Genomic DNA, 19,479 nt, shown 5'->3' on the forward strand with positions numbered 1-19,479 from the left:
AGGTTTTCACCCTAATTGCCTGCCTTGGGCGCCTCCAAGGGAGGTTTTCACCCAAAGATCTTTTTCTCTTTTCTCTTTTTTTCAACCCATTGACCGCCTCATGGAGGTTTTCAATCAATGAGCCAACCTAAGGCGCCTCCGAGGAGGTTTTCACCTTAGATTTCTATTTTCCTTTTTTCATTTTTCATTTTTTTTTTTTTTTTTTTTTTTCTACCCTACCCTACTTGAAAAACAAAATCATTTTCAAGTATAAGAATACTTCCAATGGAGCCATGTGCACATCGAGATTAGAGAAAAAATGATGTGAAGGCTCAAAATGCATGCTTGGACAAGTATCCAGATCTCAGAGACCAAATGATCTGGCGTTGAAGGGATCAAACAAAACTGAGGAAGAAAGTACTGCTGCAACTTAGTGACCTTCTGAAACCATATCTCAATATAGCTTTGATATCCTTGGTCATCTTGCTGATTTGGATCATTCTTCATGTCACCTTCTATCATGACCTTCTGATCTTCCTCTTTTTGCTGATCTTTCTCTTGAGTACATGGAGGATTTGATGGTGACTATGAGGAAGCTTTCTCGATCTCTGATTCTGATCTCTTTTCTTCATTAAGTGAAGCCCATGGTTCTTTGATCTCCTCTTTTGAATCTTCTTTTGCTTTTGGTCCTTCAATGCTTTCAAGATGATCTCTTTTTTGCATTACTTTTCCTGAGCTTTGGTGAACATCATTGAGCTCACGAGGAATCATTTGCACATGTTGTGCCTCAGCTTTGCACTTGTGTTGAGCTACTCCAATGTGTGGGTTTGGAGATGATGGTACGGGTAGTTGAGTGGAGGTGTGAAATTGAGATGGAGATGGATGGCATTGTGGTTGGGTAGGAATTTGGGGTTGCCTTGGTGGAGGAGGAGGCGATGGTTGTGGATGAGCAGGTGGTGGAGGACAATGAGCGAGATGAGAGTTGTACTGGGGCCTCCACTCCTGATAAGGTGCATTCCACTGAGGCTGTGGCTGAGCATAAGAGTGAAATGAATGAGCAACTGGTTGGGCATAATATGGATCTGTGAAGGAACAAGGAGAATATGACCAAGGAGGAGGTGTAGACCAGGAAGGATGAGCAGGGGGATCCCAAGAAGGCATGAAAGTGGCTTGATAAGGGTCAAAATAGGTCTCGAGTATCCCTTGCAGCTCCTGCTGGTAAGATCTGGGTCCATGTGGCCTCCTTTGGTTCATATAATAGAGTGATTCAGTGGCTCCCTTGGCTCTTTGATATGTAGCTTTGATTCTGGGCAAGGAAGGGCACTGATCTGTAGGATGGTATTCTTCACAGATGAAACACACTTCTAGGGAGTGCATTGGACATTCGTTCCTAGGATGCTTTTTAAGGCACCTAGGACAAAAAATGACCAAAGCCCTCTTGGCTTCTTCTTGCTTCTTTTGGATCCGCAAGGTATCCAGTTGCATGGCAAGAAACTGCCTCATGTCACTCTTGAAATCTTCGATCTGATTTGCAAATTCATCTTTGGACAAGATGTTGCTCCCAACATCTCTACTTGTAGCCATTTGCTTTAGAGGAATGTTTCTTCTTCTTCTCCCCTAGAGGTTCTTCAGATATGTCTTGATGTCCACCCAGGGGTTTTTCATCACAGCCATCGAAGAAGAACGTTGGCTGTGTGAAGCAGTGGGGGTGTTGTGCAATCATTTTTCTAACTTATCTCTACTCCTACAAGGCATGAAATAGATTGAACTGCAACTAACTATCTTGCGAAATTGAAATGAAAGCAGGAAAGGACTAATCTATTTTGCTCAAATGAAATTGCAAGAATGAAATGCTAGTCTACGCTTGCAGAAAGGAAATTGCGGAATTGAAAGGCTATTCTAGGAAAGCAGGAAATGCTAATCTATGAAAGCAGGAAAGGCTAATCTATGAAAGCAGGAAATGCTAATCTAGGAAAGCAAGAAAGGCTAATCTACTTTTGCATAAATGAAATTGCATAATGGAAATGAAATAAACTACTTAGAAGAAGGTTGTAGTAGAAAATAGAAGAATAGCAACAATCACCAATACTCTGTCGCTTCCCCGGCAACGGCGCCAAAAAGATGGTGAGCTCCAGTATTGTAGAAATAATGCTACAACTCCTGGGGCTTCCTGTCTCTTAATTTTATCAACCCGGTAGTTCGTACAAACTTGGAAGCGGCGGTGCTATATGCACAAGTACTAGCTCTTGTCGCAGCTGTCACTTGGTCAGCTGGCACAAGTCCGCTAGGGCTCAAGCCAACTTCTATAGGCTCTCAGAAGAAGCTTGATAATTGATGGACGAAAGCTAATCTCAAAGGAAAGCTACTTTACTTGACAAAAATGAACTGAAAGCAAAACAAAGCATGTAAACCTAGGAAACCCTAATTTAACTAGTCTGACCTCTACAATGCAAGGAATGTAAATGCAACTTCTACCAATGCTGTCACTACCTCTAATAAATGGAAATGCATGGATCTAAACTACTTGCATCATGAAAGTTATGTTTTTGTATTTTTCCTTTAAGTGTGTGGAATGATGGTGATCTTGTGCTAACTAGGGTTTGGTTGTGCAGATGGGATGGAGAAGGAAGGAAAGCGTGGGATAGGTTGGGGAGGCTAGGAGAGGTCCCTAGGGATCCTTAGCATCCATCCACAGAGGTTCCTCGCATTCAGATGCTCAGCAACCGAGAGAGTGGCCTCCTACAGGATGGCTGTGGAGGATCCTACAGGATACTCTATTTTCTACAGGATGTCTACAACTGGCTACAGGATGACCTACCGTGAGTGTTTGGAGTGATGGAGGAGTAATGGAATGGTAGGGGGAGATGTGTAAGGTAGGAATAAGGCTGGTGATGGCTTTAGAAGTGAAAGAATAGGATGGGAAGTGAGTGTAGGGAGTAGGTTGGAAGGTAAAGGGCTATGTCAACGAAAGGGCTAGAGAATGGAAGTACGTGAGGAGTGAAAGACTTTGGGAGATAACAGAGCGGAGCAGAGGTCAGAGATGTGTTTGCATGCGTGATCAAGATGGAGGACGAAGTAATGGAACGAGAGAAAGCAGTGTAAATGGAACAAATGCTTGTGAGTGTCACCAAAACAAGAATGCTTCAACCTGAGCTACCTGTGACATAAAATCAATGAACAACAATATAAATTGTGAAGGAAACTCATGCATGGCAGTGGAATGAAGAAGCAATGCTAAATATGAAAGTGCATGAATGGATCTAAGTAATGCCTCAGCCTACTTCCAAACAACTACAGCAGTTCTAACTGATAAAACCAATCTGTTTGACTTCTACAGGAAATCTAAATCAGCAGCTATACTCAAATGCATGTAAAGGAAAATGGAAACGAAATGCTAAAGGAACAATATTGATACAAAGGAAGGAGGCCTGAGCTCTCAGGTTGGGCCCAACCCCGAGAGCTTTAAGCTCCTTTAAAAACTCAAAATCTGATCCAAAACTGCTTGCTTTTATTCATAATCAAAAGTCTAATGTCATGCCAAAACTGGCTTACAAAGAGAAAAAACCAAATTGACTAACTAGCTGCTACGAAATGACTAACTACTAGCTACCAAAAATGACTACCAACTAGCTAACAAAAATGACCAACCACTAGCTAACCAAAATGAGGCCCCAAGCCTTCTTATTTATACAATTTGAGGACCCAACAGTCCTCCTAAAAGTTAGGGACTTGGCTGCCCAAGACTTGTAGTTAACAGCAGTCCAACTTGACTTGCTTGGCTGCCCTTGAGCTCATTGATTTGGTGGCCTTTGAACTCCGAGCTGATGGTGGAGAATTCGAGGTAAGGGTCCATAAATGAGGGGGACACCTTCCTACAAATCCTCTAGCTTGTTCTCCCACGAATTTGGCTGCCAAGTGCTCATTAAGACCTTCAATTTTGTCTCCAAGTTGACCAACAAGGCTACACAAAGCACCCATTAGACTTGTTGGCATAATGACTAACCAAATTCACTCTATTAACATAAAAATAATCAAAAACATGCAATAAACAAATGAGAATGGTGGACTAAGTCAAATTAGGAGGTTGAATGAGCCCAAATAATTGTACATTTTTGGGGCTCATCAATTGCGCGAACAGAGGGCAGTCTTTGGTGGAATTTAGGCAAACAAGGCTCGGTTGATGATTTTCGACCCTTCAGATGTAAATGGGGACTAGGCTCAGGGATTTTGCCGGCGAATTTGCAAGTTTCTTCATCTTTTAAGCTTTTTGAGGGAATTCACAGACAAATTAGGCGCATGAAGGATTTATAAGGGTAAATACCTGGTAAACAGCGAGCAACGGTCATGAATGTATGTAGAAATGGCGCGCCGGAGGCCTCCGAATCAATTTCAGCAAGGTGGTGCAAGTTTGGACGTAAAAAATCATGCAGAGAAAGCAACAGCGCTTTGGCAAAAAGTAAAAAAAACGCAAAAAATCGACCAAAATATGGACTTTTGGCATATTGGCGCGTTTTTTGGATGACGTCAGCATGACGTCATCAGGTGGGGTCAAAGTCGGATGACGTCAGCATGACATCACCGGGTGAGGTGGCAGGCTGTGATTGGTCCACGGATATGATGAAGTGGCAGACATATCAGCGCGGGGGCGGACGAAGGAGCTGACGCGACGGCGGGGTGGCACTGACGTGGGTCTGACGTGGTGATGACGTTGGCCGGGCGGATCGACCGAAACCGGAAGCGGTTAGCGGTTTCTCATCGCACCGCTTTTGATACGGAAGCGGAATTGTCAGGCGTACCTCCGATGAGCTGTGGGGATGACGCGTGGCGGAGGCCTGACGTCACCTTCTGACAGATATCGGAAGGTATCTGTCGGACGTCGGGGCCGGTCCGATATGGATGAGGACCGTCGGATCAAAGGGGTCCGATCCGACGGTTGACGGATCAGTGAGATGATCGGACAATACGGAAGGGGGCGGGATTATTTTAATATTTCTTTCGGGATCTGTGCTTGGCGGAAACCTCTTGGGATATGGCGGATTTGTAAAGGTTTTTCAATGCCCTTTTAATATAAAAATAATACGACGCCCATACTTTGGATAAGTCAAAAGGTGGGTTTTTGTGCGCTTATTGCAAATGCAGCGGGTTATAGGTAAAAAAAGGGTTTTCATAAGGTTTGCTTAGCAAATAAAGGTTTTAATGGGCCAAATGAATTCAGAAGAGGGGAGGGGGGGTAGACTTAGGTTTATCAAAGTGACCAGATGTCATTTTGATCCCTGACAGAGAACATATGGCTATAATGCCAAGGGGAGGGATATTTATACAATGCTTGGGGTTTATACACCATGGTGTTATAATACAAGGGAAAGGGTAACATAGGGGGTTTATACAATAAAGTTAGGGGTTAATATGGATGAAAGGAGTGGATGAGGGGAGATAATACTAAGTTTATTTGAAAATAACTTAGCTTAGGGAGTAGATCAAAATGAAAAGAGTTTTAGACAAGAAATGTGGCTTTTAAAGGACTAAGAACCACCATAAAACCACCAATTCTTCCATGAATCTCAAATGATGATGGGATATTAGTTATGAATGAAAAAGGGGAAAATTTGGGAAGTTAGGCATGCTTCTTTGCTTGCTGCAACCTGATGGAGAAGAAGGACTTCTCAATCCATTGATTTTGCTTTGTGAAATAGGTTAGCACACCTTCAATTGTAAGGAAATGACACTTCTGCGACCCCATCTGCCTACCCATCTACTTGCCTAGCATTTTTTGTTTCTTCTTGGAGGGTGCACTTAGACTTGCAGACCCTTATTTGCCTTTTCTTTTCTTTGGCTTTTTCCTTTTGATTTTCTATCTGATTCTACCCTTATTGCTTCCAAGGTCCCAGATTAAGCAGTTGGGAGCCTTACTTTCTCTACCTGAGCTACTTGTCTGCCAAGATTAAACAGTTTGGACAAACTTCCTTCTCTATTCTACAACTGGAAATTTAAAACATGGCATGATCCAGATTAGGCTGTTGGACCATCCATCAAAATTGAGTCTATATCAAGCTATATGCACAGCTTGTCTTCTCTTGGAAATATGTGATCTTTGCATCATCAAAGCAGAGCATATTTGGACCTTTTCATTGCCAATCATGAAATATGAAACCTACTGATATAGGTAGCTAACACTTGCAGAACCACTCTCTATGGGGAGTGAAGTGAAAGGATGCACCTGAGTCAATCAACCATGCCTCATGATCTACATGTGTACTTGAAGAAGCCAAGTACACATCCCCACCTTCATCTGAGTTGGTTTTCGCCTCTACAGAAGGAGCCTCATTAGATCCCTTTCCTTTGTTAGGAGCTTTAGATTTACAGTCCCTTTTGAAGTGGCCTTCCTTTCCGCATTTCCAGCACACCACCTTTACAAGTTTTCCTAGAGATTTAGACCTCCCTCTAGATTTAGATCTCCCACTCGATGACTTATTTTTGTTTATGTTCTGGGACCGTCCTCGTATAGACAAGGCATCACCATTTTGGCTCTCCATATTTTTCCGTCTCATCTCCTCCGTTAGCAAGGCTAAGACTATTTCATCAAACTGCAAGGCAGTTACATTACTACCTATTGCAATAACCAGACTATCCCATGAATGTGGTAGAGAACACAACAAACTGATGCACTTATCTTCATCTGAAATTTTAATATCAACAGATGCTAACTGACTTACCACAATATTAAATGCATTCAGATGCTCTGTCACCGAGTCTCCATCTTTCATCCTTAGGTTATACAGCGTTTTCCGTAGGAACAATTTATTCACCAGAGACTTAGATTGGTACAAAGTCCCTAACTTGTCCCACAAAGCCTTTGTTACACAAACATATTGTGCTCTTTGCCTTCCAATCCAACTTCTTCCATTCTTCATTGGACACTCTCGTTGGTTTAGTACCCGTATCTACCACGATCCATTGATTTTTATCCACCAACAGATCCTCCATCTTGAGTTTCCACAACTCAAAACTCTGACCATTAAATTTCTCGATCTCTATCTTTCCACTACTCGCCATCTTCTTTCACCACCAGAATCGATCTCGCAGATCTCCCACTGAACAGGGTCTACCACAAGCCTGAGCGAAACCCCTCAGAAACAAAGGCGTCCCCTTGAAGCCAAATCTGCTCTGATTCCAAATGTAGGTTTTAACCTCGTACAGAAATTACCTGCATACAAATTCTAAAACACAAAAACCAAAAAATGCGAGAGCAGAACACATAAAACACATATACACAGAGATTTTCCCCTAGATCCCAAAACCAGGACTGCCAGCTTGATTTTTCATTATGTTCCTTTCAATGTTACAATACATATTTATACATGCCGAAGCATCTAATACCATGGACCGAAAAAACCATAACGTCCAATACCATGGACCGAAAACCATCGCGTCCAAAAAAAACATGTGCGAAAATCATGCACAAAACCATAGGTGGGTCCGCCCAACCTAACATAGGGTCCAAAACCAAAATTTTCCGGGGCGCTGCCCTGGACCCCATAAAGTTGGGTTACGGGTGCCCCTCAAACCCCCTGTGACCTCCCCCCCTCTAACCCCTGATTAACTATGTGGGCTAGTCGTGGAAAGAATATAACACAACCCAACAGATTTGACATCCTTGCAATTTTTATTTATTTTATTTTTAAAATTTAAATTGTGTTTTTTTGCTTATATTATGGTCCTTTTGAGGAGATTCTCTTTGTTGGTATTATGAGGAAGTCACTTTTGAGGATGAAATTTAGAATCACTATTCATGGATACCCATTGTGAGGTTGGCAGTGATCAACAAAGATGTTACAAGCTTTGTTGTAAAGGTTAAGAACATTTTCTCTTATGTCATCTCGTATGATTAATTTGGATTCCTTGTTGGTAGAGGGATCCGTGAAGCCACATGGTTGGCCTAAGTGGGTCTTCATTCAATAAAATAAAATTAAAATCTTCCATCTATGGTTTTGAAGTAATATCTCACCAAGGCTTATGATAGAGTGAGTTGGATTTAACTTAAGTTGATACTTTTGCATGTGAGGTTTAGTTCTTCAATGATAAATTTTATTATGAGTTGTATTTCATATATATTCTTTGTAGTTCTCATAAATGAATTTTCTTCAAATTTATTTAGACTTAATAGAGATTTAAGATAGGGATGCCCCTTATTCCTTTAACCTTTTTTTTCATTAGTTGTAGAGGGTTTGAGTAGGTCTATTAAAGAAGCAAAGCTAGGGTAGGGTCCATAAATGGTGGTACTCTAGTTTAACTCATCTACTTTTTGTGGATGATGTTGAACTTTTTACAAATGGGAGTATGAGGTAAGTTAGGAAGTTATACGAAACCTTGGATTTGTATTGTATGACTACTCATATGGAGTTGAAGTTTCAAAAACCATCAAGTTATTTTAATGGGTCGGGTGTTAAGGATGTTCAAAGGTGATCATGATTTTTCCCTTCAAAGTTATTAAATTTAATTAGATTTTTAAAGTATTTGAGTTATCTTTTGAAGCCAAATGGCTATTAAAAGAGAGATTGGGCTTCAATGCCAAGGAAAACGAAAGTTAAGATAAATCATTGATGTTATAGGTGGTTTTCTTTTAGAGGCGAACTAACTCTAATAAAGTTTATTTTTGAAGCAATTGTTGTCTTCTAGCAATCTTTGGTTGATATTCCAAAATGAATTTTATAAAGAGTTAGGAGGTTATGTATAAGATTTCTATGGTTTGGGTCTAAGGAGGAAGGGAATATTCCATTACTCAAATTATAGTATATAGCCAAGTCAAAATAGGAGGGGGGTTGGGTGTTGAAGAACGTCCATTCTATTTGGTACATGCTTTGTAACTAATAATTTATGGAGGGTATTTTCAAGGGATAGTTTGTGGAGGATAACAATTGATTAAAAATACATAAAGCTAAGGGCTATCATAGAATAAATCAAGAGTCCATGGAAAAACACTAAAAATGTTTCCAATCAGTGAAAGGCCCTTGTTTTGGATTTTCCTCTAATATGCTAACATTTGGCTTGGAAAGTTGGTAATGGGGAACATGTCAAACTAGGTATTGATACTATCATCGATTGTGGTGTAAATATGGAGCTACGGGAAGATAAGATTATTGATATACATGACATACATTTATTTTCTCTTCATGATGTATGTGATCCTATTTCCATTGACCATTGGTCTCAAAGATGGTTATAGGCATGGTTCTTGGGATTGGGAAGGCTTCATGTAGATTTATAGATGGCTCATGCTAGTCTTCTACGGGGTCAAGTTCCTTTAAGGGAGGAAAATGACTCTTTAGCATGGGATTATAATAAAGTTTGGAGTGAATATTTAATGTGATTGGCTTATAAAGCAATTTTCATTTATGATCCATAAGAGCTTGTTTGGTGGTAGGATTAACTATGGAAATTATAGGAACGAAATAAGAACAAAATTTCAAGTGGTTGGCCCCAAAATATAAGTTCCTAACTTGGGTTGTTTTCAAGAGAATACATAAACAAGGTCAAGTTATTAATATGTTGTATACGTAAATGAAAGAAGATATTATCTAATTATTAGTTAATTGTCCATAGTCTCAACAACTATTAAAGGATGTTGAATCATTCACATGTCTTCAAAATGTATGAAATGGGGACATTGTTGAAGAATATTTGATGACATGGTTTGGGAAAAAGAAATTAAAAGCACTTAGGGATTTATCTTGCTTCATGTATTAGGGGACTTGGTTGGTAGGAAACTATCTTTGAAGAAAAAATAATTCCTTCTTTTCAATTTTTTTATAAGGTAAGCACTATGGTTCCTTCGATCCAAGTGGTTTCAGATCTGAATCCACTTTATCAAATGTGAGGGTTTTATGCATTTATGGTAACTAACTTTTAGTTATTAATTGGAAGAGTGGTACTAGCTCAATGTAAGATATCTAGCTTAGGTTGCTAGGAGATGTTTTATAGGAAGTGACCACACTATTTGATTATATATCCTTCATTCATGTGTTCAAATAATTGTACCAAGAAGTTGTTAGGTCATAAAAAAGGATCAAAATATTGCTATGGGCTCTTTATTTTCAAGATTTTGGACTTAATGTCCTAAAATTTTGTAGAAATTCCCACTATATATCAACAGATTATGCAATATACTAAAACACAATACAAGATCTACTTCTACAACACTTTGCAGAAGCTTAATCGAATATGAGCAAGATCAATTGAACACATATAATTGATAAGAAGAAATCAATCACACATAACACAGAAGAAATAACCCGGGGAAAACCTCGGCCTAAAACCCCAATCTTTGTATTATCATACAAGTGGAAATATAGTCTGGATTACAAAAAGAATTAGCTCACAAGCTATCCTGCTCTCTCTGCAACCCCTCTGCTACTCATAGACAGTCAAAGGCCTCTCTCAAACCTTCTCCTCTGCCCTCCAAGCCTCCTATTTCTTTGCGCAATTTTGATTGGGGTCCAGTGTAGCCACTTGTGTGAATTGGCCTCTTCACACACTCACTAACCTCTGATCCAACTACGCAGTCCTAAAGGAGATAAATCCTCATCATGGATGAGCTTCCTTTATAGGAAAAATATTCATCCAACTGATAGTACACTGTCCCTTCTCTGATCTCAACTGGGTCTCTGTCTGAACTGACATGCATGAGTTATCCATGAGTGAATACTCAGTTATCTGAAATACACTAGTTACATACATGCAAGCATTAACTAACTGAACTCTCATTAATTTAACAAACTGTTAAATTAATCTAATTGGACTTGACTCAGTTAACTGAGCCAACTAATTACAACTAAAATTAGAAATCATCCTTATCTCTTTAACAGATGGATAAATTCCTCAATTAATAGATAAATTGTTGCATGTCCTCCCTTAGACTTCAAGTTTGTTTTTCCTTAACTAATTAACTCAAGATGAATTAATTAATTTATTTTCAAACAGTTGTTAAGTTCAAATTGGAATTTTACTTCCTATGTTTAGTCCAGGGACTGACTAAAATAGGAATCCATCCTGAATTGCTAAAAATAGCAATTTTATTTTTAGCACTTCCATTTTTCATTTCCTGTTGCTCAATCCAACACTCGTACCCAAGCTGCTATTTATAGCAGTGCTATTTTTAGCACTTCTATTTTTAGCGTTTCTTGTTGCCATTTTCAACAAATTTGTTGTTTTTGAGGTGGTACTTTATGGTTTTTGTAGTGCTTTCTTTATGTTAGGTTCAAGACCTTATAGTGGTGTTTTTATGCCAGGTATCTTTTTGGGTTTTTCTATATGCATACCTTTTTTTAATAGTGTGGTTCACTATAGTGAAGATCGATACTAGCTATTTCTATGGAAAACCCATATGTGTGCACGTGAGTCAGTTATTTTTTATGTAGAAATTACTCCTAAGGAGCCTATATGTCAATCTCAGTGGGTTTGTAACCTGGGTGAGGAGGATAAGAGAGACTTCTCCCTACCACTTGAGCTACACCCACTTGACTTTTGTATATGTATATTTAGAAATGTTAATATGTATTTATGGGTATTAATCTAAAACACAAATGTAGGGTTTTTAATTTTTCTTGTTCATTTAAGGTCTTGGTTAGTAAACTTTATGTGCCTCTTAACACCTATAAAATGGAATTTCCATTCTCCCATTGAATAGAAATTATGATGTTTTTTAGAAGAAAATGGTTTTTTGTTACGTGCATTTGACTTTGTATTCTTAATGAGTAACATTATCAATATTCTAATCACTAGATTTGGGTCGATTTAAGAAGGGCTAATCAATATGAAGTTATGCTCACAAAGGTTAAGATGCCATTTCCTAATGTGGTGGTAAGCAATGTGGGCAAAATGAATGTATAAACACTCATGGCTATTTAACTGGGCTTGAGACTATGTCACAATCATGTGATGCTTCAAGTTCAATGTTAATTGGTATAAAAAATTAGCTTCATTTTGCTAGCTGCCATAGGAAAATACTTATATTGGGGTCTACCAACTTTTTTTTGTCATTCATTCAATGCCATCTATGGATTTATATATGTAGATTCAACTCACTATTATTAATTTTTTTTTCTAAGATGTTTCTCACATTCTCTTTCAATGAGATGGACTAGAAAGTTATAGTTAAAATTAATTATCTTAAGTTATTCACCTATATAATGTTGTCTAATGTTATTAGGTGTTAGATTATTAATATTAGTGTTATTGTTGATCAATTTGAATTCCGTAAGATGTTTCAAGTGACTAACATGACACCATATTTTTCGGTGAACAAATTTATTTTGGCCAGGCAATATACATGGTGACAACAATGCTTTCTAAAAGATATGTCTTCGAAAATGACATACTAAGCAAAGACAATAAGTCATCAATGTTGGCAAATTGTTCATGTGATGAGCTTCTTGTGCACTATGGGTTATTGATCACATCTAACTCAATGGTTACTAATGTCTATTTAAACTATACCACCGACCCATAAATGTCTAGAGACATAACCATGCCCCTCAATTTCTTCTCAATCTAATGGTCATTAAGAGATTCTTTTTATATATCACCATTACACCTCATTTGAGTGAGCCATTAAACCTTTCATTATAATATTGTAAGAGCTCAAATAAAAACCCTAAATGTTATTGGCTTCGCTTTGTTTTAACTATGAATATATATCTCTCAACCTCCATTAAATACTTCTACCAGATATTAATTAATACTTAACTTCATAAAATATAAAACAATCTAATCATATAACAAACTTCAAATTTTCTTTTCTATTGACATAATTTAATTATATAAAAAATCAAACTTCCATAATTTTAAAGTTTTATATAAATTCTCCCGTGCTTCAAATAACATTCCTTTATACGTTGTGAATTAAATATCATTCTCTTTTTAATTAAATACCATGAATTTAAATAAACCTCTTCATTAATTATTTCCAACCTATCCTAAATCACTTTTAAAATACTTTTTCCATTTCAAAATTTGAACATTAAATATCTAATCAGTGTCTTCAACCTTTTTCTTCAAAGGGATTGACAAAATCCTATCGATTAAAGATCTGATTGTTTATTTTCAACTTTATTTTTGAAAAATATTTTTTAATTTCTATGATTCTCAATAAAAATTAAATAACAAAGTTTATAAAAATAAATTAGCAACTTAGATCCCATTTGTCGTTCTGCTTTTTGACATATAAGGTTTTGGGTATCAAATGAGATGGAAATGGACCTCAAATGCTCAAACCCTGTAAACCTGATCTTTCTTTCCATTCCCATGTTTGTCAGATCAGATCAATGGCCCTTTCTGAAACGGAAGGAACGATTTATAGCAGTTACAAAATGTTTATAGCGTGATCTATAAGCGAAGCTTTTCACAGTGCTGTGAAGTGTAAGTCTTTCCCTTTTTGATTTTTCTCTGAGTATTTGATTATGTTTTGGCGGTGGATGGTCATTTGACGAAACCAAGTTTTTCGATCCTGTCCTGGGTCGATTCCAGTAGAGAATAGGTGGGGTGCTTGTTATTTTTGCCTTCACATTTCATGGGCATCATGAACACGGGTTGGCTTGGCACTATTGGCACCAGCTGATGTTGATGGGTTGGTTAAGACAGAAAATGCCAAATCCGTCCATATCCTCTGTGTTGGTAATTTTGTTTTAGGCAGGGTGAGGGGACTGGAGAGCTGTGCAACTGTTGTGCAACCTTAGGGATCGTAGGTTTTGTGATTAAAGATGCTCAAACCCAGGGGAAGACGTGGCTTACAAATGTTGACCGAGTTCGTTTAAATGGTGTAATGGTATGGTTGCATTGTGATAGCATCTTTGTTATAAATGGTCTGTAACAACTTTAAGGGCAGTAATGTCCTCTATGATGCTATTTGGGTCACAGTTTTTAAAGATTTTAAAAATCTTTGATTGTTGTTGCAGGGAACAAGAAATTATTTGTGGCATTGGCCGAGTTGTGAAATGACGGTCGTATTCCCTACTCGGAGGAAGGATTTGACACTGAGAAGTCCATTGAAATACAGCCCCTCACTGGACAAGAAGCGTGGATGTTTGCAAGAATAGCTCTCAAAGAGGACCGTGCTCCTATGGAGTTGGAATACTCTGTTGCGGACGAGTAGAAATGTTTTCCTTTGGCATTAGACGCAGTGTCCGCAGCAATGAAGGGCAAAAGCTATGTAGATGAATGGGAGATTTCTTTACCTTTGATGAAACCCTCAGATCCATCTTTTCCACACACTCATGCTCCCGTTGACCAAGAGCTGTATCAGCGATTAAAATGGAGTTATGATTCCTCGCCCCTTTCAAACGTCAAGATTTGCTTCTTCTCTTCTGCTATGCTTATGGGTGACGCAGAGTCGATGTGGACAAATTAGTACAAATATAGATTGCCCAAGGGCTTGCTTTGAGCAAAAAAGGGAACCTATTTAATGGGCATGGCCATTGGGCGCAACTATGGAAATCTTCAGGGAGTTTGTGGTTTGTTTCAGAATTTAAAAAATAAGGGGACTTAGGAACTCATGGTGGCATTGTGATATTCAATATTTGTCATGCTTGTATTAGTAAGTTGGCCTTATGAGAGGTGCATAACACAAAAATTGGTGTACGTTAGGAAAATTTCTTTCGACTTGGAATATTGTATGAAGTTCATTTTATGGTGATGAGGCATTGCTCACTGCCAAAGAGTCTGAATTTGCATGATTGAAAAGCGTTGCTTGGATGATGCTACATGCACATGATTACAGAAAAAAACTAGGTCTATGTGTTGCTTGTCTGTCAAACACGGATATTGGATCTGATATTACTGCCACCATTCATAATTTGACATATGACTTGCCTGCATGGTCTGTCAGCATATATCCCATTGCAAGAATGTGGCATTCAATACTGCAAAGGTGAGTTGGTTTTCCTTGGTTGCATGAAGGTGGATTGAATTGGCATTGAACTGTTACCCATCTAGCAGTGTTCCTAATCATCATTTTGTGTATTGCATAATCATCTCACATTTCTGAAAAGCTCTACTTTTGTCTGGGATAATTTTATTGGGCTATGAAGGTGGTTATTATTTAGGTGTTAAGATTTAGAAAGCCCGTGTTCATCTATTGGTAGAGAAAATTAGGACACCAAGCAAAAGTTATCAAGCAACCATCAATATGGTGTTAATATTTAGAAAGCTCGTGGTTATCACACGAAGCAACATTGTGTGCTTTTCTTAAATATTTACAACCAAGTGATTAGGAAAGTTGAGGTAAACTCTCTTGCTGATTCATTATTGAATCACCTTTTATTGAGTACTTGGCACACTCCCTTTGCTGGTTTTTTTGTTTTGTCCAGTATATGTTGGTTGATTATTGTCCTGCTAATACTGTTGTCAATCTAGGAGTGTACCAGTAGTGAGTTTGTGTATTTCCCTGTTTTTTCTGATGGTCATAACATGAATTACAGAGCAAACATGAAATACTGTGATACTGTTGAGTAAACAATGAATAGGAATCAGTCCTGTAGTGTGCTGTGTTAAGTTTCTGATTCATTGTGTATACACTATATAGTCAACTAATTTAATGTATATATGAAGTACTGTTCCATTAACTTATTAAGCTATATGTGAAGGGCAGTTATTACTCTGTTCATGTAAATATCAGCAGTTGTCAGGTCCAAGGTGTCCCCATTGTGAAATTATTTCAGTGATTTGCTTCAGTACAACATGGCATCACATATTTAAGGAATTGTAGTTTTAACGACTCACTGAACATATTAAATCGCAGAACGAAAATTTATGATAATGGCAATAATGTGCTAGTGGTTTCATGAAAACTATTTTAAATATGTATGGATAGTCTTTGATAAAGGGAGTGCATAGTCTGTCTGGGCGGTCTTGCATCTCTATTCAAGGTGGTAGTTTGTATATTTCCCTGTTTTTTCTGATGGTCATAACATGAATTACAAAGCAAACATGAAATACTATGATACTGTTGAGTAAACAATGAATAGGAATCAGTCCTGTAGGGTGCTGTGTTAAGTTTCAGATTCATTGTGTATACACTATATGGTCAACTAATTAATGTATATATGAAGTACTGTTCCATTAACTTATTGTTGTTACTCTCTTCATGTAACTATTGAATATAATTCATAGTTTAATCATTAATGATCATTACTTGATTTTATTTAAACGTTCTACTTTAAAAATGCTCTTACTTCTATGTGTTAATACACAGAAAGATGTTCCAACTGGCGACGCGAACAAAATCGCTCGGGATCTTGTTAAGCAAGTGGGCATGGCACACCTGGTTACCACAGGTTTTCTTGTAGTGGCAAATATTTTGGAGCGGTACGAAGCAATCTCTACAAATAAAGGAGCCTGCTTGTCCCTACTTAAGGAGATGGATAAATTGGCCCGACATGTTAATGAACTTCGAAAACGGCCTGAATTGAAGGAATCGATGGTGGATTCTATCAGGGAAGCAATAGCGTTGATAGTTGAAGCCTCTATCGCTTGCTGCACTCAAATTAATGCTACAAAATTTTCTAAGTGAGTACTCACTTAACATACTTTAGTCTCATTCATTAACATTGTGTAAATGGATGCTAAATTCTAAATAAATTCGACCCCTTTTATCAAATAGTCATCTAAATAAATTTCTTAAGGCAGGTTTTTCTCAACTACTGTGAATGGAGAAGAGTTGGCTAAATTTAAAACAAGGTTAGCAGAAACAGACACCCATATGCAGAGAAATTTTAATCTATGTCTTTACGATGCCATTGTGCGCCGACAAAAACCTATGGAGCTACAGTATCCAGAACATCCTAAAGACGCAGGTAAATTGCGTACTGTTGAAAAAGATGTTATTTTAAATATTTGTATAGTTTTGGAGTTTATAGAGGTTTATGATCTTGTGTGTTTAAATATGTTGCAACAGTTGGAATCGAAAAACAATTGGAAAAAGTCATCGAACTGCTAGAGTGTGGAAGTGATGAAAATGCTGTAGCAGTAATCGTGCATGGCTTTGGTGGCATGGGAAAGACTACCCTTGCCGATGCCGTGTTTGCACGGCTGCTTAATGCAGAAATAGAAGGATATAAATATTCTTATGTTAGATTGTTTGATGATATAGCATCACCTCCAAATATTGTAGAGTTGCAAAAATTCATAATAAAATATTTGAAGATGGGAGAAGAGCCAAAAGAGTTCCAAAGGTACGAGGAAGGACAACGACAAATTGTGAGCATCTTAGCGAAAGAGGTGGTTTTAATTTATATAGACAATGTTTTGCTTGAACAAAACCGAAATGCACTTGAAAAGCTTCTCCCTAAGAATATGGGGAATGCAAGAAAATTGAGGTTGCTTCTGACTACAAGGGATAAAGATGCAGTGAGAATAAGAGGAGTAAAACCGGTATTCTACCGTATTGAAGGCCTTCCCCATGAAAAGGCATTGGATCTTTTCAAGAAAGCACCGCATGGTGATAGTCTGCAGCAACTACATACTCACCAGTTGAATGACTTAGTCAATATATGTGAAGGAGTCCCGAAGCTTATGATGGTGGTAGCAGGATTCATCAATGAAACCCTCAGATCCATCTTTTCCACACACTCATGCTCCCGTTGATCAAGAGCTGTATCAGCGATTAAAATGGAGTTATGATTCCTCGCCCCTTTCAAACGTCGAGATTTGCTTCTTCTCTTCTGCTATGTTTATGGGTGACGCAGAGTCGATGTGGACAAATTAGTACAAATATAGATTGCCAAGGGCTTGCTTTGAGCAAAAAAGGAAACCTATTTAATGGGCATGGCCATTGGGCGCAACTATGGAAATCTTCAGGGAGTTTGTGGTTTGTTTCAGAATTTAAAAAATAAGGGGACTTAGGAACTCATGGTGGCATTGTGATATTCAGTATTTGTCATGCTTGTATTAGTAAGTTGGCCTTATGAGAGGTGCATAACACAAAAATTGTATTAGTAAGTTGGCCTTATGAGAGGTGCATAACACAAAAATTGTGTACATTAGGAAAATTTCTTTCAACTTGGAATATTGTTTGAAGTGCATTTTATGGGGATGAGGCATTGCTTACTGCCAAAGAGTCTGAATTTGCATGATTGAAAAGCGTTGCTTGGATGATGCTACATGCACATGATTACAGAAAAAACTAGGTCTATGTGTTGCTTGTCTGTCAAACACGGATGTTAGATCTGATATTACTGCCACCATTCATAATTTGACATATGACTTGCCTGCATGGTCTGTCAGCATATATCCCATTGCAAGAATGTGGCATTCAATACTGCAAAGGTGAGTTGGTTTTCCTTGGTTGCATGAAGGTTGATTGAATTGGCATTGAACTGTTACCCATCTAGCAATGTTCCTAATCATCATTTTGTGTATTGCATAATCATCTTACATTTCTGAAAAGTTCTACTTTTGTCTGGGATAATTTTATTGGGCTATGAAGGTGGTTATTATTAGGGGTCTGATTGGTCAGGTGTTAAGATTTAGAAAGCGCGTGTTCATCTATTGGTAGAGAAAATTAGGACACCAAGCAAAAGTTATCAAGCAACCATAAATATGGTGTTAATATTTAGAAAGCTCGTGGTTATCACACGAAGCAACATTGTGTGCTTTTCTTAAATATTTGCAACCAAGTGATTAAGAAAGTTGAGGTAAACTCTCTTGCTGATTCATTATTGAATCACCTTTTATTGAGTACTTGCCACACTCCCTTTGCTGGTTTTTTTGTTTTGTCCAGTATATGTTGGTTGATTATTGTCCTGCTAACACTGTTGTCAATCTAGGAGTGTACCAGTAGTGAGTTTGTGTATTTCCCTGTTTTTTCTGATGGTCATAACATGAATTGCAGAGCAAACATGAAATACTGTGATACTGTTGAGTAAACAATGAATAGGAATCAGTCCTGTAGTGTGCTGTGTTAAGTTTCAGATTCATTGTGTATACACTATATAGTCAACTAATTTAATGTATATATGAAGTACTGTTCCATTAACTTATTAAGCTATATGTGAAGGGCAGTTATTACTCTGTTCATGTAAATATCAGCAGTTGTCAGGTCTGAGTTGACCCCATTGTGAAATTATTTCAGTGATTTGCTTCAGTACAGCATGGCATCACATATTTAAGGAATTGTATTTTTAACGACTCACTGAACATATTAAACCACAGAATGAAAATTTATGATAATGACAATAATGTGCTAGTGGTTTCATGAAAACTATTTTACATATGTATGCGTAGTCTTTGATAAAGGGAGTGCATAGTCTGTCTGGGCGGTCTTGTATCTCTATTCAAGGTGGTAGTTTGTATATTTCCCTGTTTTTTCTGATGGTCATAACGTGAATTACAAAGCAAACATGAAATATTGTGATACTGTTGAGTAAATAATAAATAGGAATCAGTCCTGTAGTGTGCTGTGTTAAGTTTCAGATTCATTGTGTATACACTATATAGTCAACTAATTAATGT

At 37.9% G+C, this 19,479-nt stretch overlaps 1 protein-coding gene across 3 annotated transcripts; it reads left to right on the top strand.

The window, feature by feature from the left end:
• Positions 1 to 13,176: 13,176 nt before the first annotated feature.
• On the top strand, positions 13,177 to 19,063 carry LOC149214977 (TMV resistance protein N-like). Of its 3 annotated transcripts, none has more exons than XM_089392477.1 (5): positions 13,177 to 13,798; positions 13,929 to 14,899; positions 16,223 to 16,536; positions 16,657 to 16,823; positions 16,925 to 19,063. In XM_089392477.1, the coding sequence occupies exons 2-5, from the start codon at positions 14,846 to 14,848 to the stop codon at positions 17,611 to 17,613; spliced, it is 1,224 nt and encodes a 407-aa protein (XP_089248603.1). In that variant the 5' UTR covers positions 13,177 to 13,798; positions 13,929 to 14,845; the 3' UTR covers positions 17,614 to 19,063. The 3 variants fall into 3 exon arrangements, with proteins under 3 accessions (XP_089248603.1, XP_089248604.1, XP_089248602.1); XM_089392478.1 differs by having other exon boundaries at positions 13,177 to 13,392; XM_089392476.1 differs by having other exon boundaries at positions 13,177 to 14,899.
• Positions 19,064 to 19,479: the final 416 nt, after the last annotated feature.

This window comes from Pinus tabuliformis, chromosome 1_1 (genome assembly GCF_031772625.1).
Source record: "Pinus tabuliformis cultivar Carrire ecotype Pingquan chromosome 1_1, CPIR1, whole genome shotgun sequence".
Classification (NCBI taxonomy): Eukaryota; Viridiplantae; Streptophyta; class Pinopsida; order Pinales; family Pinaceae; genus Pinus; species Pinus tabuliformis.